Genomic DNA, 20,671 nt, shown 5'->3' on the forward strand with positions numbered 1-20,671 from the left:
GAGATTATCTAGATGTTTCTCATAGAGTCCCCAGAGGGCCAGTCAGTCTTCCTAACAGGTGCCATTGATGCTATCTATGTGGCCTCGGGGATGGGTACTCCGTGGCACCAAAGGGTTACTTTCACCGATGTTGGGGTTCTTCTGAACAGTCTGCCTTTTCATGTGACTATCCCCTCCTCAGCCCCTCCCCATTCCTCTGTTTATGGTGTTTTACATTCTGCATTCGGAGCCCACAGTATTTCAGGCTCCTGCAGGGGCTTGGTGGCTTGGGACCACACACACACCAGTGTTGGCTCATGTCAGCTGATCTGCAGTGCTACCTGGTTTCTGGAGCTCAAACTTTGCTGCCTCTAGGTGGAGAAGACTCTAGGCTCAGAGGAACTGGATGCTGCTTTCAAACTTGCGCTGGGCTTTCCAGCTACTCTGTAAAGGAAGAGGGCAGAGGCACAACCCGAGCCAACACAGTAACTACACAACCACACAGCCCTACACAACCACACAGCCAGTGGGGACAAAGTCTCCCTGAGAAAGCAAGTTCATGGTGCTCAGCTCCACTGGAAGGATGGTCAAATAGGAGTCTTTTCTATCAAATACTATATATATATATATATATTTTATATATATTATATATATATATAATATAAAATATATAATATATATTTATATATATTTATATATATATTTTATATATATATATAAAATCTTTTTACCTCCCCCACCTTGTTAGACTTTTAAGCAAATGCTCTAATCCTCTCCACCCAGGAAAACCTTTGTTTACCCAAAGACTGCTCTGAATTTGATGGCTTGGAGCACTGACCCTTTTCTCCTTTGAGCAGTGACCTCTTTCCCTTCTCCCTCCATCCCCCTCCCATCAGTTGAATAACATCAGACCTGAGCCAGTGGGAAAAAACACAGTACCCACCTGAGTTAGAATAAAAACCAAATGCCTTCCTGTCTCTGTGTGTTCTGCACACCCTGCTATTAAGAGTCAAGTCTGCCTTGTCCAGACACCTCATTTGGAATGGTGGTCTTGTTCTTTGTGATGTTGAACTTATTTCTAACATCCACAGTTGCTCTCAACCATGAGAATTCGAGAGAGCAAGGATAAGGACTCTTCATCTTGGATGGAATCAGCAGGCAGAGCTCAGCAGACTGTCATCTGTGGGCTGTGGAATAGACGATAGCATTTGGTTCCTCTGCAGGCTACGGGCTCCTCTGCAGGCTACGGGCTGTGGAAGCAAACAGATATTTTCCTGGGGACTGCTGAACAAACCAGAAGTGAAGGAGTTCTATTTTGTTTATGTCATGTGACCGCCTTGGAAGTGCTGCTTTTCCACCACAGTGGCTATCCTGCCTGATCCACTGCTGGACAAGCTATTTGAGGCTGTGAATATGGTCATACCACCTAGCCCCGGCTGTTCCCCAACTCCTTTATAGTGTCCCCTGACCTCACCTGTGCAGGTACCCACCAGTCTTCACAACCGGATGATGCAAAGACCCTCCAAAGGTCAAGGTACCAGATGAATTCAGGATGCGCCCTTAGAGGCACCTTGGCTCCTGAGAACTTTACTCTTTCTATGGTCACCAGCAGCCTCCTGCCTCCACACTCAAGATCCCATCAAAGCACTCCTTAACACCCTCTGCTGGCTCTTCAGCGTCTGCAAAGGTCTCCTAAGCTGACTGGAAAGTTTCAGAGGAGGAAAAAGACGTTTATTTGATTTCGCCACTCGGGGAATAAACCCGGCTGTTCCATGGAGCCTATTCTGAGGTTTTCTTGGAACTGAACAGGGTCAGCCAGAGTGGTCAGGGCAGGTCATCACTTTACCCAGAGGGCTGGCTCCCCCAAACCATCGCTTTCCTGCCTTTCTCCCTGGACTTCAAAAAGAGCCCTGGAGGGTTCAAGAAATACTGCTACCTTTAGGACCTTGAGGATCCGAGTTGGGGGGGGGGGGTCACCCTCTCCGCCCCCCAGCAAAGTCGACACCCGGAACTGCTCTAATAGGAACCAGCCGACTGAGCTCCGGGAGGGCTGCGGGCCGGGTGTAGGATTCCTCCAGACCTCAGTGGGACCTCAGAGGCGCGCGCCCAGCTGAGGGCGTAGGGGGTGGGGTGGTGATGGGTGTGGGCGGGCAAATATGACTTTCCCCCATCTGGGTTTGCCCCCTACCCCCAAGGGCCGGGATCCAGTCCTCATCTGCCCAACCCGAGTAGAATTCAGTGTGTGTTCGTGCTTTCCCAGGGAGGGCGGACTCGGGGCTCCCCAGCTTCCGCCCTTCATCGGGGACCCCCAAGACTCCAGACTCATCGGTCTACCTCTTCCTCGCCCTGGGATCTGGGAACAGAGACAGCTGGAGTGGCAGGGAACAGAACCTAGCCTAGACAGCTGGGAGGGTCGCACGTGAAGTGAAGCACGTGGATGCGTTCCCCAAGAGGGGACCAGAGTAGCATCTCAGTTCTGTTCCCAAAGAATGACCAGGGCGTCTTGGGGTGGGGGTTGGCGCGCGGCCGAAGAAGTGGGAGGGGACAGGTTGGGGGGTGGTCTCTGAGGAGGAGCCAGGCTGGACTGTATTGTTCCGCGCTCAGCTTCTCCGGTTCTTCGGCCCGCTTCACACCCGGTGGGTACACTCCAAGGCAGAGGCGGCCCCCCCCAACTTCCCGCGCCCCGAGACGGTTCAGAGGAGGGGAGGTATCACCTGAAGCTCTGCATCGGAGTCGCGGTGGCGGAGGATACCGGTGGAAATTCAGAGTTCCTTTTCCCCGCCGCACCGCGAGCCTTTGCAGGAGCGGCGGGGGAGGGGGGTCCCCCGCGATGGCCGCTGTCCGTCCGGGCCCCACCAGGACCACGTGCGGACGCTGGAGCACCGCTCTCTAGCCGGCAACAGCGCCTCTTTGCCCCCGCCCAGCGATGGGGAGCAGCGGGTCGGCATTGAGGGTCTGTGCGGACCACCGCGGGGGCATCAACTGGCTGAGTCTGAGCCCCGACGGGCAGCGCCTGTTGACGGGCAGCGAGGACGGAACGGCTCGCCTCTGGAGCACCGCAGACGGCCAGTGCTGCGCGCTCCTGCAAGGTAGACCGGCGCGCGTGCTCGCGACCCTTTCAGCCTCTTCATACTCACCTGCCCGGTTCCCGGGACCTCACTCTTTCGGGCCTGCAGTCCCCTTCTGGAAGAGTGGAGCTCTAGCTCCTTCGCATCGGGGAGCTCACCCAACCCTTGAGCTCTTGGTGGGGCGCCGTGAGAGTCCGAGGGTGCTTGGGTGTGGGTGACTGAGGGGCGCGCACTCTAATGACTGTTTTGTCAACCACCTCCATGCAATCCTTATCATGACTACAATTTTTTTTTTTTTTTTTTTTTTTTTTTTTTTTTTGGTTTTTCGAGACAGGGTTTCTCTGTGGCTTTGGAGCCTGTCCTGGAACTAGCTCTTGTAGACCAGGCTGGTCTCGAACTCACAGAGATCCACCTGCCTCTGCCTCCCGAGTGCTGGGATTAAAGGCTTGCGCCACCACCGCCCGGCCCCATGACTACAATTTTTAACAAAACAAAAAGAATTTGCGTCCCTACCCTAAAGAACACTTCCTGCAGCACTCCTTGACCTGGTGACCTTTGGCAGATGTTTCCACTTGGGGGCCATTGTAACAATAGAGGTTGTTGAGGTTCCACGCTGCTGTGGGCTATCTTCACACCGTGACCCTAGTAGCCCAGACCGATGTCACCTTGTTAGGGACTTGTCCAGTACTAAGGGACACCCTTGAGATTTCAACTCCTTCTCCCCCAAACTTCTCTCTCCCAGCTCTTTTTTGGCCTCATCTCAGGTGTGATCAGAAGGGGAGGATTGATTCAAATTTCTGGGATATGGGGTCAAGTATATCTTGCATATTTAAATGAGACAAGGAATATCTTGCACAGAAATGTATAATGTGTCTTAGTTATTTATTTACCCATTGATTCATTCCGTTCCCATTCTGGGCAGCCTTGTTCTGGGTGATACCCACACTGTTGTATGGAATCCCTCAGGCCGCTGTTGCCTCTGCATTAGCTCCTGCAGACTTGAGGCATGCTAAGCTTTTTGCTCAAAGTATGGTTCTTTATCTCCAGCTTTTCCACCATGATCTGCAAATGCCGGGTGGCCTGGCTCAAGCCCTTCCAGCGAGATAGAATGGTAGCCTCAAGATTGCTTCATTCCTACCCTACCAGTTTTATGTGAAAACAGTGTAAGGTAGCCAGTTCATGGCCCCAAAGGGAGGTGCATTGAACTGACAGGTACTTGGGAGCTGGGGTGAAGGTGGGGAATTGGCTACAAACTGGTCCACATTCCTCCCCACACAGCCAGCGCTCACTGACAGGCCCCACATAGGAGGAGAGCTGTTAACCCCAGGAGAACATGTACTGCTTCCCAAAGAAAAGACTCTGGGGGTTTGTAGGAGTGCAGGTTGTTAGGCCGGGTTCCAAGGATTCCGCAGAGGAGAGCCTTGGAATGGGCTTTTTGTTTGATTCTAGTTCTTTTCTTTCTTTCTCTCTCTCTCTCTCTCTCTCTCTCTCTCTCTCTCTCTCTCTCTCTCTCTCTCTCTCTCTCTCTCTCTTTTTCAAGATAGGATTCTTGGTGTATCCCCGGCTATCCTAAAACTCACTCTGTAAACCAGAGTGGCCTCAAATTCAGAGATTTGCCAGTCTGTTGAAATTAAAGGTGTGCAGTATACCACCACCTGGCTTTGCTTTTGATTTCTTTCTCTTTTCTTTTTTTTTTCTTTCTTTTTCTTTCTTTATCTTTTTTTTTTCCAAGACAGGGTTTCTCTGTGTAGCTTTGGAGCCTGTCCTGGCACTTGCTCTGTAGACCAGGCTGTCCTCGAACTCACAGAGATCCACCTGCCTTCCAAATGGTGATTTTGGTTTCTTTTCTTTTTCTCTTTCTTTCTTTCTTTCTTTCTTTCTTTCTTTCTTTCTTTCTTTCTTTCTTTCTTTCTTTCTTCTTTGTGGTTTTTCGAGACAGGGTTTCTCTGTGTAACAGCTTTAGCTGTCCTGGAACTAGCTCTTGTAGACCAGGCTGGCCTCGAACTCACAGAGATCTCTGTGATCTCTGCCTCTGCCTCCCATGCACTACCACTGCCCAGCTGATTTTGGTTTCTTAAGGCAAGGTTTAAGGTCACCCTCAAGTTTTAAAGTCACTGTCTCAGTTGGGAATATTGTTGCTGTAATGAAGCAACACAGTCGAAGTAAGCTGGGGAGGAAAGGGTTTATTAGGCTTACATTTCTACAGCACTGCTCATGGAGGAAAGGAAGGGGTCGAGACAGGAGCTCCAGCAGGGCAGGAGCCTGGAGGCAGGAGCTGATGCACAGGCCATGAAGGGTTCTGCTTACTGGTTTGCTCTCCGTGGCTTGCTCAGCCTGCTTTCTTATAGAACCCAGGACCAGCAAGCCCACAATGGGCTGGGCCCTTCCCCAGTAACCACTAAGAAAATACCCTGTAGTCTTGCCTGCAGTCTGATTTTTGGAGGCATTTTCTTGAGGATCCCACCTCTCAGCTGACTTCAGCTGGTGTCAAATTGACTGACATAAAACTAGCCAGCACACACACCTTGTAACTTTGGAATACAGATCCTGTGCCTCCACCCCCCAAATACCTGAAATTAGAGGCTCTGCGGGGTGCCAGGCTTGGTGGGTGTTTCCAGTTGCTGTTTGGTGGTTGTAGTGCACGGTTAGCTGTGGAACGCTTATGCCCGGGACTCCAGAGCTGCCCTGGACTCCTGTTTGTCCAGGAGGCTTCTCCTTCCAACGTCTAGGTTTCTAAGGCTGGTTCTGGCCCAGTGGCTTGTCCCAGGGCAGCTCTGGAGTCTTGCCAAGTTTCCAGGGCTCATCCTTGTACCCAGCTCTGACAGACACCTAGCGTCCTTCACACCTGCTTTAGTGGCCGTCAGTCTAACACAGTTTAACTTAACTTTCTAGTGAGGGATGCCCAACCCGGTCTAGTGGGGAGCCACCCCACTGAAGGCCAAACTGTTGAAGATTCCCGGTCAAGGCTGGTCTTGCCAGGGTTAAGACTCTAAGGCTCCATTTCTAAAGGTTAGCATTTCACAACTGTGCCAGGATAAAAGGGACAAAGATATTTTTCCTACTATAAGATCCTGATTATGACTGAGCTTGCATGAGTCAATGTGGCTATTTGGTATCTTTCTGTTTGTGCCCCCTCCTCCCAGAAAATGTAAGTTCTCCCCAGTCGCTTTCTCCTGAGATATTAGTAGGATCACTATCACACACACACACACACACACACACCCTTTGTTTTTGGCACACATGAGTGCAAGTGTATGAACCTGTATATGGAGACCAGAGATTCACCTTAGATGTTCCTTGGGAACAGTCTTCTTTATGTGTGTGTGTGGGGGGGGGCTGAAGGGAAGTGGGGAGGGGTTAGTCTGACCCGGAACTTACCAAGTAGGCTGGTAACTCTAAGGAATCTACCCTCTCCACCTCCCTAACTCTAGGGCTACAAGCACATATATATGTATCAGCATGCCTGGCTTTTCACATGCGTGTTGGGGCTCAAACTCAGGTCTTCATGCTCGTGTGGCAAGCCCTGGCGTCTTCATAGCCTTCCCCGCCCTCCTCTTTTTATTAGCTTTTTAAGTCAGTGTCTCCTTTGGGTGGAGGTTGCTTTTGTTTGTTTGTTTGTTTGTTTGTTTTCCGAGACAGGGTTTCTCTATGTAGCCGTGGTTATCCTGGAACTCACTCTGTAGACCAGGCTGGCTCTGAACACTCACAGAGATCCCCCTGCCTCTGCCTCCAGAGTGCTGGGATTAAAGGTGTGCACCACCACTGCCCAGTTCACACCTTATATTGTAAGACATATTGTCTGTATACTTTATTATGTGGTTCAGTTTCATAGACTAGGATCAACAGCAGTTTTTTCAATTAAAAGTTTTATTTTATGTGTATGGGTATTTTGCCTAAATGTATGTCTGTGTACCAATTGTGTGCCTGGTACCCAAGGTCAGAAGAGGGCACAAATACTCTGGAACTGGAGTTACAGATGGTTGTGAGCCACCATGTGGGTTCTGGGGACAGAACCCATGACCTTTGGAAGAGAAGCTAGTGCCCACTGGATCCTACCTGAGAAAACTTCCTGAGGGGTCTGTGCTGCCCTGTTGGGTTCCCAGTTGAGTAAGGGACTTGGCCTGAAGGTTCTAGCCTACTGTGGGTGCTCCACATCCTTCTTTGGCCTCAGCTTGCCCTGTGAGCCACTCGTGGTTGCAAGCTCGAGGAGGGAACTTGCCTGAGATAGGGACCAAGCCAAGTTAACTGCTGACCTTGAGAGGGTCAGGGAGAAAAGTGGCACATAGGTAGGGGCTCAATGAGGAGATGAGGTACCCGGTTTTTTGTTTTTTTTTTTTTTGGTTTTTCGAGACAGGGTTTCCCTGTGGTTTCTAGAGCCTGTCCTGGAACTAGCTCTTGTAGACCAGGCTGGCCTCGAACTCAGAGCTCCGCCTGCCTCTGCCTCCCGAGTGCTGGGATTAAAGGCGTGTGCCACCACTGCTTGGCTGTTTTGTTTTTCTTGTGAGTTAACAAATCATACATTTAAACTTTATTTTTAGTTTTTTTTTTTTATCTTATATATGTGAATGTTTTGCCTGCATGCATGTCTAGGTACCACATGTGTGCCTGATGCCACAAGAGGGTGTCAGAACCCACGGGACTAAGCTACAGATAGTTATGAACAGCCTTGTAGGTGCTGGGAACTGAGCCCAGGTCCTTTAGAAGGGCAGCCAGTACTCTTAACCATTGAGCTGTCTATCCAGGCCCTTACAAGGCATAGAGGAGGGCTGCTCCACACAGGCAAATCAATATTTGCTCAAAGTCCATGAAAATGTCATCTGTTTTAGGGACAGCACTTTGGAGGCCACTGTTGGTTGAGTGGTAGGCTCCCTGTGGTCTGCTCAGAAGGCTAAGAAGAAGGGTGGCAGGGTGGGGGGTGAGGCTGTGGGGAGGGCCATGGCTAGACTGGTGCTGAAGGAATAGGTCTGGACTTAGATAGGTGGCAGCTGGGGACAGATGGGCCTGACTGCCACACAGAAACCCAGGAAGCCCTGATGTGATTGATCCTCAGTTCCGAGTGACAGCCTGCAGACGGTCCTGGTGCTCTGGACAGTGTCCACTCTGGCACATCTGGGGACCAGATGTCACCTGACGGGGTCCTGGCGCCCTCTATAGAGGGCAATTCATCAGCATCTAAGAAAGCAACACTACAAAGTGGACAGAGTATACATAGGAAATTAGAGCCCTTGGGTCATCGCTTCTCCCAGGGGAGCTGTAGTTACAACAGCCTGGAGGCAGCCGTGAAGAAGGCTCCTCTGGGGCAAGGGGACCTTGACCTGAGAGGCCACAGCCAGCCTGAAGCAGCCCTCTGTGTCAGAGCCCAGGGTAACATTTCAGCCTAAAGTCTCCCACTGTGTGAAAGTTCCTGGAAGTCAGAGGACCAGGGGCCACCTGGCAAGCCTCCCTTTCTTCACAAGTTATAATACCTGCTTGCACTCCCGACGGTGGGGGAAGGAAGTGTTAGTAGGTAGTGCCAACCCTGTCACCAGTGACAGTTGGGGTGACCAGCTGCTTTACTGCGTGACCCTGGGGCACAAAAAGGGAAAAGAGGCCTCATTTTCTACTGTGTCCGAGGCTTGTTGTGGTTGGGGTCCCCTGCAGCCCTGGGTCCTGGGCCACTTTTCCTGTGTGCAGAGGAAGCAGCAGATTCTGGCAAGTCTTCAGTGCCCAGGAAGGCTGCCTTAGCAGGAGTCCCCAGGGCTGCTCTACTGCATGCAATAACTTCGTCTTATCTGCATTCTTTATCCCTTCAAAAATATTTACTTTCAGCTTGGCGTTTTTTGCTTATTCTGCACAAATCCAACAGCGGAAAGCTGAGGTCCCAGGAGGTGATAGGCCCAGAGCTGGCAGACACAGCTCCTCCCACCCTCTGTGGTGACCCCACCAGCCCTGGGTCTGACCCATCTGTCTCTTGATGGCACTGGTTGCTGTACTGGGGTGGGGTGCAGATTTTGGGGGTGGACAAGAGACAGGCACAACAGAGTTCAGGCCCTCTGCTGGCAGGCTCTGACCCATGACCCAAGTGGGTGTGTCTGCTGATTGGGGAGTGACGGGAGACTGGAGAGAGGGGCCTGCCTTCCTGTAGGGGCCTGAGTGTTGTGGGATCCTCACTTGGCTCAGTGCCTGGCTGCAGAGGGCGGAGGGCAGGGGCCGGCAGGTCAGCCTGGCCTGCAGTAAGAGATGAGGATGTTTCACATTGAAAACTGTTGCTTTCATTTATTGCCTCTTTTCTTTTCGGTCTGTGTGTTCAATCCCTCTGTCCCTAACATGCTATAAAGCTGCCCACACCTCGGGTCCTCAACAACCAGGCTCCGTCCAAAGTTCCACAAAATCAGGGTGCCATTATTCAGTAGCTACATGTGGCTCTCAAGTGCCTTTTCATGGTTCAACTTATAGGTCACTCCTGCACTTGACCCATTGTGTAGACGGAATGTCAGCGGCTGGGTGCTGCCAGAGCAGCTGCTCTGGGCCTCTGCCAACCTTGGCTCAAGGCCCTTAGGGGCCACGGTGGTCATGCCCATCCAGAGTTATTTGGGGGCCATGGGAGGTAACTCCTATGCAAAGTCATTAGGGAGGCCTGTACCGGGTAGGCCTGGAACACCTTGGTTGCTTTTCTTGGGGTATCTCAGCTCCCAAGAGGCATTGGGGAGAGTGAGGCAGACTGGTCTCAGGGAAAGTTAGTTGACAACTTTGAGAGATATTTATAAACTCTGGCAATAGTCTGGGCTGTGTTTTGCCCTCAGCTTTTTCATCAACTTGTGTCTTCAGGGAAACACAATCTGCCGTTTCTTCAGGGTTTACTTAATCATCCCATTGTTTCCAGAGCAGCCTGGCATGCGCTCTCTCTCTTCCCTCTCAAAATTCTGTTTCTTAAAACCCAGGAAGTCAAGCTCTTCCAAGCTAAGCTTAACCCGAAAAAAAAAAAAAAAAAAAAAAAAAAAGGTAGACCTCCTGATCCTTCCTGGGAGATTGCTGAAATTCCTGTTTCTTGACTCCAGCTATGAAATGGAGATTCTCAAATAAAATGAAAGACCTGGGTGTGATGGCCCAAACTCTTAATCCCAATGGTGGGAGGTAGACTCAGCAGAGTCAAGAGTTCAAGGCCATGCCGGGCGGTGGTGGCACATGCCTTTAATCCCAGCACTCGGGAGGCAGAGGCTGGCAGATCTCTGTGAGTTCGAGACCAGCCTGGTCTACAAGAGCTAGTTCCAGGACAGGCTCCAAAGCTACAGAGAAACCCTGTCTCGAAAAACAAAAAAAAACAAACAAACAAAAAAAAAGAGTTCAAGGCCAGCCTGGGCTGTGTGAAAAAAGTCTCAAAATAAAGGGAGAGCAGGTCCCTGGGGAGATGGCTCAGTGAGCCAGAGTGCTTGCTGCTCAAGCATGAGGGCCTGAATTCAGATTCCCTGGAACATGTTTAAAAAACTGGGTTTTTGTGTTTTTTTTTTTTTTTCCTGCAAACTCAGTGCTATGGAAGACAGGGACAGGAGGATCACTGGGGCTTGTCCTCAGCCTAGCTCCGGGTTCAGTGAGAGACCCTCAAGGGAACAATCAGACAGTGGCAGAGCAGGCCAGACAATTCTTCATGTGTCCATTTGCACACACATGTGTATATATGTGTGTACAAACACAGGCTTAAAAATCACAAAAGGGACAGTCTCACTGGACATATGATTTACTCCTGGGACCTGAGCACTCTGTAGGCTGAGGTAGAAGGATTGTGAGTTCAAGCCTAGCCTGGGCTACAAAGTAAGATCCCAGTCTGTAGGCCCAAGGGGAGGGCTGGTCTCTTCCAGACTTGCCGCAGAAGTTCCTGCTCTCCTGCTCTCTCTCATTGATCTGCTTGCATACATAGGAAAACAAGAGCTGGAGCCTGGTCAGCTCACATTTCCTCTCCTTGTAGGTCACGAGAGCTATGTGACCTTCTGCCAGCTGGAGGATGAAGCCGCCTTCACCTGCAGTGCTGACTGCACCATCCGGAGGTGGGACGTTAGGACCGGGCAGTGTCTGCAGGTGTACCGAGGGCACACATCCATCGTGAACAGGTCAGCCAGGTCTGGGGGCGTAGAGCAAGAAGACAGAAATGTAGGACTGACTTTGAGCAGCGTAGCTAGCTGCCTATGGGAGCCAGGGTTTGGGCAGAGGAGCTACAGGAGCAAGGCATTAATAACGTGTTCATTTGTACTCCTCTGGGAGCCACGCACCCTCACTGCCCCTCTGTGGGGAGGTGTTGGGGCTGTAATGCCCACTGGGAGCAAATTCCAGAGGAGATGCTCACGTGACTCCATGGTAGAGCTGGGGCTCAGAGAAGGAGGAAGCAGGTGATATTTTTAAAAACTTCCTTTTGTGTGGCCACAGAAGGTCTCCCAGCCTTCCTTAGGATCTGAATGTTTCCCTTGTTGAATTTAGGTTGGACCTGAGCAGTGGAAATTTGCTTGCTGACCGGATCAACTCAATGTTATTTTTATGACACACGATAGTTCCCTGGGCTCCCAAGTTCCAAGCGGATGCCTAGCATAGGGACTCTTGAAGTCACATTGATAGGAGGGGCCCTACTTGGGAAACACCCAAGGACCTTTCTGTGTGGACACAGAGGAGAGGATGTGCTGCAGCCAGGCGACCCTGAGTGCTGTGTGGGCCTCCAGACAGGCAGATTAGCCACTCGAGTTCACAGAAACTCCAGAGACCACGTCGGATGCTGTGTCGACAGTCTGGAGGTGTCTACAGGAGGTGGTTGGTTGATCTAAGAGAACTGAGCTCTCACAGTTCAACTGGCCTTGCCCCAGCAAGATGTCTATTATTGCTAGGCATGGTAACTTGTGTGTCTTGTCCCAGAACTTGGGAAACTGAGGTAGTGCAGTATCCATGACCAAGGCCAGCCTAGTCTACAGAATGAGCTCCAGATCAGCCTGGCTTACAGGAGACCTTGTCTCAGAATCCCCCACCCCTACACAAAAACAGAAGCTAAGGCGTCAATCAGAAGCCAATGTAGGTGGGCGAGAGTTCATGTCCTCAGATACCAGCTTGTTCTCAGGTTGCCGACTAAGGAACTGTCACAAGCTTCTCTAAACAAGGCAGAAACTACGCTGTATGAGGTTGAGTACCCATGCCCACATATACAGAACACAGCACATGGATTCACGCATACATACAGCATCCACGTAACATGCACATGTATGAACATTCACATATACACAACCACACAAATAACTGAGATGCATCAAGCACATATACATAGAAATGTCCACATGAATGCATGATATATGTCCAATCCACATTCACAGACAGAACACACACAAACACACACACAGGTACATACGCTGATGATCGTGTTCCCAAATGGGCGAGAGCCTGGAACTCACGTCTGTTTTTAGAGCTGTATGTGTGAGCTCCATGCAAACCATCCTTTCACATCCCTATTGTACATCCTGCTACGTCTGCCCAGGGCCACTTAACACCTGGGTTAGTTTCTTTTCTCATTGCTTTGGCACTCCTCCCTCCCACAAGGAAAAGCAACTTAAGGAATAAAGGGAACCAGTCTACCATGGCGGGGAAGGCATGGCAGCAGGAGGCAGCTGGGCATCGCACCCCCAGTCGGAGAGCAGAGGGGGACAAGCTGGTGCTCAGCTCACTTTCTCCATGGTCTATGGGATGATGTCACCTACTTTAGGATGAAGTTTTCCACTTCAGTTAACCTAATCTACAAAGTCACAAATGTACTAGAGGCTCGTGTCCACGGCGAAACTAAATCTCACCAAGTTGACCTGATTAACCACTGAGAACCCCAGTGCCCCCAGAGCCCCCCCACCATGGGGCAACCCCCCCAGAACATTATAGGTGCTTGTCAAGGGGGTTCTTTGACTCTCAACAGATCAAGAACTTGCTTTGTAGACCAGGCTAGCCTCAAACTCAGACATCCACCTGCCTGTCTCCTGAGTGCTGGGATCACAATAGGGATGCCACAGGGTGGTCTGCATGAAGCTCACACACACTGCTGAGTCAAGGATTCCCAAGAAGAATGTCATGTGTGGATAGGCCCTTGGAAGGTCTGTGCAAAGTTCTCTGAAGACAAACGTGTTTTCCTGGAAGGTGGTAGCATTTAGCGGTGTGAGAGCAGGTTGTCAACAGTTAGTCCTCATTTAAGTTCCCTCACACCCAGTGGCAAGCCAGCCTGCTGCAAGAATGCCCCTTCTGATACCTCACCCCAGAGTTCCCGGCCCCTGATAGTCATGTGACTGGAGTCTGGTCTGTGCCCTGGAACTCCAGTGCGGGGGAGGGGGAGTGGGCAGAGCAGACAGCAGAGGCCCATCCCACACTGCAGCTTGCCTCGTGCGCTTCTGAGCACAGTCTGGTGCCACAGTGGCAGAAGGGCTTCTAAATTCCTTGCAGCCCTCAAGGTAGGTACTCTGGAGTGGCCTTACCAGCCTGCTTGCTGTATCTGGACTGTTCCCAAGGTGACCAGATGGTCTCAGGTAGCCCTAGACTTTCCCCATTGTTTTTGTTTTTTGTTTTATGAGGCAAGGTCTCACTCTATAGTCTGGGCTTGCCTCAAACTCACCATGTAACCCAGGTTGGCTTTGAACTCAAAGCAATCCTTCTGAATGGCTTTTTCCTATTATAAACAGAATGCTCTGTGTCCCCTCTTCCTCTGATGTGTCTGGCTTGGATAGACTGTTACGTGAATCCATGCACCAGAGACACGATCCCTGCTGGGGTAAAGGTTAGGCTTGCAGGTCTGTCACAGAGAAAGACCTGAGAATGGAAGAGTTGGGGGGGGGGGGAACATGGCGGGTGTGTGGTGTTTAGGGCTAGACCTTGGAAAGCGAGTATGGAGCAGGACAGAGACTGGATGCTGTGTCAGCTGCAGGGCCAAGGCTAGGTGGATTCTTTCGACCCTCAGTGTTCTGAGCCTGACCCCTTCCCCTCTCACCCACAGGATCCTTGTTGCAGATGACCAGCTCTTCAGCAGTTCCTATGACCGGACAGCACGGGCGTGGACTGTGGACAAAGAGCAAGTGTCCAAGGAGTTCCGGGGCCACCGCAACTGTGTGCTGACACTAGCCTACTCTGCCCCCAAGGACCTGCCCAGTGATCCCTGCTTGGAGGCAGCCATGGGCGGTGGGCTCCTAGTGACTGGCAGCACGGATGACACAGCCAAGGTGTGGCAGGTGGCCAGTGGCTGCTGCCACCAGACCCTTCGGGGCCACACAGGCGCGGTGCTGTGCCTGGTGCTGGATGTTTCCAGCCACACGGCCTTCACAGGCAGCACCGATGCCACCGTCCGAGCTTGGGATATCCTGAGCGGGGAGCAGCTGCGGGTTTTCCGAGAGCACCAGGGCTCTGTCATCTGTCTGGAGGTAAGACCTGTCCAGCTGCTGCCAGACTACATGTCCTACTGTGGGAGGAAGGGAAGAGGAGGCTTTATAGCTTCAAACCATTCATAGCATTAAAGCCATTGGTAGCTGCAGTTCCTAAGTGTCAGTCCGTTCATAGCATCAGCCCAGCTGTTCATAGCATCAGCTCACCCATTCATACCATCAGCCCACCCCGTTCATACCATTGGCCCACCCGTTCATACCATCGGCCCACCCGTTCATACTATCGGCCCACCCACTCATACCATTGGCCCACCTGTTCATACCATTGGCCCACCTGTTCATACCATTGGCCCACCTGTTCACAGCATCATGAGTCCTTCAATTCTTTCACAGGTGGAGTTGGTAGAGTTCTCATGGTCTAAACACCTTTTTTTCTTTCTTTTTTCTGTTTTTGTTTTTTGAGACAAGGCTTTTCTACGCAGTCCTAGCTGTCCTGGGACTCACCCTGTGGGCTAGGCTGGCCTTGAACTCAGAGCTTCCTCTGCTTCTGCTTCCTGAGTGCACACACCACCACACCCAGCTCACTAAATACCTATTAAAATACCGGTTATTAGGCATCCCCAAACCCACACTCATTAATTTATTTATTGTTTATTTTGAGACAGGGTCTCACTCTACTCCTGGCTGTCCTGGAACTCTGCGTAGACCAGGCTGACCTTGAAGTCATAGTGATACACCTGCCTCTGTCTCACGCGTGCTGGGATTAAAGGTGTGCGCCACCACCCCTAGCCCTGGCTCAACCCCACGCTCTTGCACTGGGGAAAGCGTCCAGTGTATGCTTTGTGGGAGATGCATTCAGAACTCCACAGTGGAGAGCTCGGTAGGAAAATGGACACTAAGTCGACTAAAGAAGATTCATGAAAATCTATCCAGACAAAGGGGAGGTGGTGCCACAGAAGTGACCTGGTAGAGAAAGGGACTTTCAGCAGCCTGTCTGAGCTAGGTGTGACTGAGAACCTTTGGAATGCTGGTGCTGTGGAAGCCAGGAGGGAAGCTGTCGGCCGTTTAGGCTACACAGTGAAATCCTGTCTGAAACAGGCAGGGCTGGGGAGATGGCTCAGGGGTTTGCTGCACAAGCTGAGGACCTGAGTTCATCCTGGAACCATGTAGAAAAGCTGCGTGTGGGGGCGTGTGCGGACATGTGACAGTAATCCCAGCTCTGGAGAGGCAGAGGCAGGTGGATCCCTATGACTTGTCCAATCAGCCTAACCTAATTAGTGAACTCAGGATGCCTGAGGGTCAGCAGAGGGTGACCACCAGTCTTTCTCACTCTACACACACACACACACACACACACACACACACACACATACACACACACACACGAACTCACATATATGCAAACACAAAAATAAGCAGCATCAACAAGAACCCCTAAGGCCTGACCTAGGTCTGTGTATTTTCTGAGCTGAGTTCCTGTCTCTGGTGGTACGAACCTTTTTCTTCTAGAGACAGAACTTTTTCAGCTTTTAGGAGAGCAAGGAGGGCCTGAGCACACTGCTTCTGCTGCAGGGTTTGGGGTTGTATATCCTATCAGCCTTCATAGTCTTGGGCACCAATTCTCTCACCCAACAGACGTCACTGGTGACAGCAGCCTTCCAGGTCTCTAGAGGCTGAGTATGGAGGTGACATGACCCTCATCTGGAGCATGACTCAGTGTGTCCCCACTTAGCAGGAGTTCTGGGGGGGAGCATGCTGTAGGTGAGGGTAGTGTGTGGGCAGAGGGCTTCTGTTTACGCCTGGGCACTGAGCTTGCCAGTTAGTGACTCTCCAGAGGCTCTGCTACCGCTCACGAGCGCCTTCAGCTGGGGACCAAGGCTTTACTAGTGAGTCTGTGGAAGAGGAGCACCAAGGGAGAGGCTCTGACTGAGCGGAGCGCGCAGCTCTTCCTGGGATCTGCAGGGCTGTATGGGAACTAGGGGTCTCTGTCTGAGTCTGAGGGCACTGTCTGGAATCTGCAGGGCTCCATCTAAGGTCTGCAGGGCAATGTCTGGCATAGGTAGGGTTCTGTCTGGGGTCTGTTGGGCTTTCTAGGGCTGAGGACACTCTGCCCTCTGAGCCCAGGTTTACTGGGGAAAGAGGAGCCGGCACTCACTGGTGCTGCAGTGGGTGGTGGAGAGTACCTTCCAGAGTCACCCTGCTTTTCCCTGCTGAGACCTGTCAATGTTTTCTACCTTGTAGATAATGATTTGAGGGCTACCTGGCCACCAAGGTCAAAAGGTTGGCCCTTCTGCTTCTCCTACAGCTCACAGACCGGCTCTTGTACACGGGCAGTGCAGACAGGACTGTCAAGTGCTGGCTGGCTGACACTGGGGAGAGGGTGCGCACGTTTCCGGCACACAGACACAGCGTGAGCGCCCTCAAGTACCATGCTGGCACCTGTAAGTGATCTGTCCTGGCACTGCCCACGCCACTGCAGTCTGCCCACCCTACCTTCCTCTCCTGACTCCCATGCCTGCATGGTTTGCTGTCCCTGAGCCCAGCTGCCTTTCCACTTTAGAGAGGGCTGAAGGTGAATGGCTCGTTGGGTAGGGAGGAAGCTGTCTCCTAGGTCTCAGATGGTCACACATCTGGGCCTTCATCACATTCTCAGCTTCACTGATGCCTGTCCATCAAAAGCCCCTAACAGAAGCAGATGTTAGACTCCCATAGGGCTGGGCTTACTACTGTCTTCCCAGTGGAAATGCCCTAGGAGTTAGCCTGACGTGAAGAAGTTATTTTTCCTTCCTCCCGTATCCATGGTTGAGGATCTCTCTCTTAACTTAGCACAAAGTGGTTAACCCCCAGACACTGCCGGCCGGCCTCCCCTTGGTGACAATGGGCACAGCTGTGCTGAAGTCACTCTCCACAGGCCCCTCTCACTATGATGGATCTTGGTTCTTTGCCAACAAGGCTACCACTGAATGTGCTTTGCTCCCGACCCTGTTTACTCTCAAGATGCCCAGCAACTGCACGGGGGCTGGACCCTGCTACTGAGTTTGGGGAGAGGCAAGGAAGGAACTGAGGAAACCCAGCAAGGAAACTCCCTCCCCTGAGCCCTGTGCACCCTCAAGCTTTAAGAAAAGGGCAAGTATGTACAGACCAAAGCAGGAAAGTGTAAGAAATAGATACCAAAGAAAAAACAGGAGCAGCCCAAGTGGCTAACACAAGGTGGCCTGGGGTCTCTCCTCTTGCTATCACAGTCAGACAAAAAGCAACACAGGGAAGAAGGGGTTTGTCTTACAAATCCAGGTTGCAGGAAGGCCATAGCAGCCAGAGCTTGTCAGATGCTCACAGTACGTGGAGAAGTGAGTGCTCCCGTGCTGCCTACTTCCCTCAGCTCACTTTCCTCACTCCTGCAGTTCTGGGCCCAGCCCATGAAGCACCTCCCACATTCAGGGTCATTCTACCTTAAGTCACAACTAGGATGTGACTCAGGCTACCCTGACCCAGATAATTCTGCACTGAGGAGACTCTTCCCCACAGTGAGTCTAGGTTGTGTCAAGGTGTCAGCTAAAGCTAAGCAAGTAGGATTGCTGGGAACTGATACCCAGGAGCACCCTCTCACCACGGGTATTGAAGGGTGTGTGGTCCAGCATCCTTACCTCCTAGCTGGACCTAGTTTCCCCCACCCCCACCTGAGCCACCCTGCTCACTAAAAGGCCCTGTGTGGTTTCGTCCCTATCACCTCCATGCTTCCTGCATTGTCTACCATGTGAACTGTTGGCCTCCTGGTGTTGGAGGGTAGCTTCTGGGGAAGTCAGCGTAGGATGGTAAGTGAACCACCAAATTCCCATAGTTTACTTCAGGTGGCCGGCCTTATCAGTACTGATTAAAAAAAAATCACAGGCCCCCATCATTGCAGCAGGAACTGGGATGACAATTAGCCATCTGTCTCAGCAGGTATTCCAGAGACCGTGGTGCCCTTGATGCCAGCGCATGAAGTTTGACAGAGGAAGACCCCCAGTAGGGACAGATGGGGTCTAGGCTCTGCTTCAAGGCCACATTCCTGAGGAGGGTGGATGGGCTGGCCCTGGGGACAGGTGATGGATGGGCAAGGCAGAGCCTGCAGAATGTGGTGTCCTAGAAACAAGGCAGAGAAGTAAGATGGGTACTTGGCACAGGGCCACTCAGGACAGCACAGGCTGACTGAAGTCAAGGAAGGCATGGCAGCCAGACTATGCAAAAGCATCTTCACAGCAAAGGTGTTCCGAAGCCCTCAGTGTCCTCCCTGACTTCACAGGACTGAGAGCCCAGCTTCCCTTCAGAAGGCTTCCAGATGTTTCCCAGTTGACCCTTAGGATGTCTCTGTGGGGCAGGTGGAGGTCCCATTCCCGGGGAGGTGGCAGCCAGGAAGGGTCCAGTGTACTGCTGTGTGTCCACAGTGTTCACAGGCAGTGGGGATGCCTGCGCCCGGGCCTTTGATGCCCAGTCAGGAGTGCTGCAGAGGGTGTTCCGAGGCCACACCTTTGTCATCAACTGCCTCCAGGTAGGAGTCTCTGCCCAGCTCTGTACTGCCCCAGGGAAGCAAGGGGCTTCCCATGGGAGGAGACTCCAGGGGCCTGCTCATGGCTGACAGCTGTCCCGCCTGCCCACAGGTCCATGGTCAGGTGCTCTACACAGCATCTCATGACGGTGCTCTGCGTCTCTGGGATGTACGTGGACTCCAGTCGGTGCCACCTTCGCCACGCAGAGCAGCAGCCAAGCGCAGCCTATCGCGCCTCTTTAGCAACAAGGTGGCCTGTGCAGCCCCAGTGCCCCTGCAGCCGGCCTGAGTCCCTGGAGAGGAGATGGCCAGAGTCTGGGCCTGGCTTGTTTCTCTATCCTTAGGCTTTCCCAAGCAGTCTGCGATTGCAGGCAGGAAGTTCAGCCGGCCTGCCTCCAGTTCTGATGTCTTATGCTGCCAGGCCCTCTCTGCTGAGGAAATGGGACTTCTTACAAGAGCCATTGACAAGTTATATGCCACAGACTCCTCCTGAACAACTCAAATACATGTCAAAGTGCTCTACATTCTTTGTTTGGTTTCCTTTTGGAGGCCTGTTGGCCTGCCACGTATGTGCCCTCCAATACCTGGCCCGGGTTATCTCCCCTCTGGTTAAGAAGGCTTGAACCAAGGTCTTTTACACAGACCTTGGGAGAGGCCAGGGAGCCACTCTTCAACCAGCCTGCCCGGCAGGACCCTTGGAGTACCCACCCATTTTTGGACATTAAACCAGGAATTTTCTGTTTTGTTTATTTGTTTGAGATAGGGTTTCTCTGTGTAGTCCTGGCTATCCTGGAACACACTCTGTAGACCAGGTTGTCCTTGAACTCAAAGATCTGCCTGCCTTTGCCTCCCTAGTGCCGGGATAAAAGGCGTGTGCCACTACAACCAGCACCCCTTTATAAATTTAAACTACCGTTATCTCCTCTAGATAGAACCCTGCCAGGAGGGTTGGGAGGAAGGATGGGTGCCATCTGGGAGCCTCCCTCAGAATGGGGTCTGTGCATGTTTTCTTCAGGAAACACTATTTTGCACAGTGTTCTTGGGAAAACACTGGAATACACTGCATTGACTCTGCACAACCCCCTTGGTTTCTACTTCAATAGCATAGAGACCTTGGCTTGGTGTTGAGGACATGAGGAGCCCCACACTCTCTTCCCAGTGTCTGTGGGCGGCTTACATGTGGTACTCTTGAATGCTGAGCTGGAGGCCCCCTCTGGCCACTCCAAGGCAGGGAGGGTAGTTTAGGGGCAGAGTGCTTGCTTAGCCTTTTATAAGGAGGAAGCAGGTATCTAGGACACATGTCCAGTTGGCCAGCGTGGCAGGAGAATACACAGGTATGGCAGTTTTAACCAACATAAGACAGTTTCAAGTAATGTAATCAGGATCAGTAACTGACTTCACTCTCCATAAGCACGCTCCATGCCTGCCCTGCTTCTCCAAACTCTGCCTGTTCTGCCACCTTTAGTTAAGTCCCCACCTGCTTTTTGGGACTCTGCACAAAGTCTCAGCAGACTCTCATTCCTCTCCCCGAACACACTCTCTTGGTGCACCCAAACCGTCTCCCCCAACTCCTGAGTCACTCTCACCCCGTTTCCCACGACCCTGTCCATAACACAATTTGTGCCAACTCTGGAATATTCTCTCGACTCTAAGGAGAATTTCAAACCCTACTCTGGTGGCCATTAACCATCCACTTAAGCTCTCCCCTATGGTCATACCCTACCCAGGCAAGGGCATCTTGC

The 20,671-nt window shown here is 51.8% G+C and overlaps 1 protein-coding gene across 1 annotated transcript; it reads left to right on the forward strand.

Annotated features, from left to right (window-relative positions):
- Positions 1–2,869: 2,869 nt before the first annotated feature.
- Wdr86 (WD repeat domain 86) lies at positions 2,870–19,277 on the forward strand. Its single transcript, XM_038320427.1, has 6 exons — positions 2,870–3,068; positions 10,990–11,131; positions 14,023–14,443; positions 16,710–16,845; positions 18,829–18,932; positions 19,042–19,277. Exons 1-6 carry the CDS (start codon positions 2,906–2,908, stop codon positions 19,216–19,218), a joined length of 1,143 nt encoding a protein of 380 aa, XP_038176355.1. The 5' UTR covers positions 2,870–2,905; the 3' UTR covers positions 19,219–19,277.
- Positions 19,278–20,671: the final 1,394 nt, after the last annotated feature.

This window comes from Arvicola amphibius, chromosome 2 (genome assembly GCF_903992535.2).
Source record: "Arvicola amphibius chromosome 2, mArvAmp1.2, whole genome shotgun sequence".
Classification (NCBI taxonomy): domain Eukaryota; kingdom Metazoa; phylum Chordata; class Mammalia; order Rodentia; family Cricetidae; genus Arvicola; species Arvicola amphibius.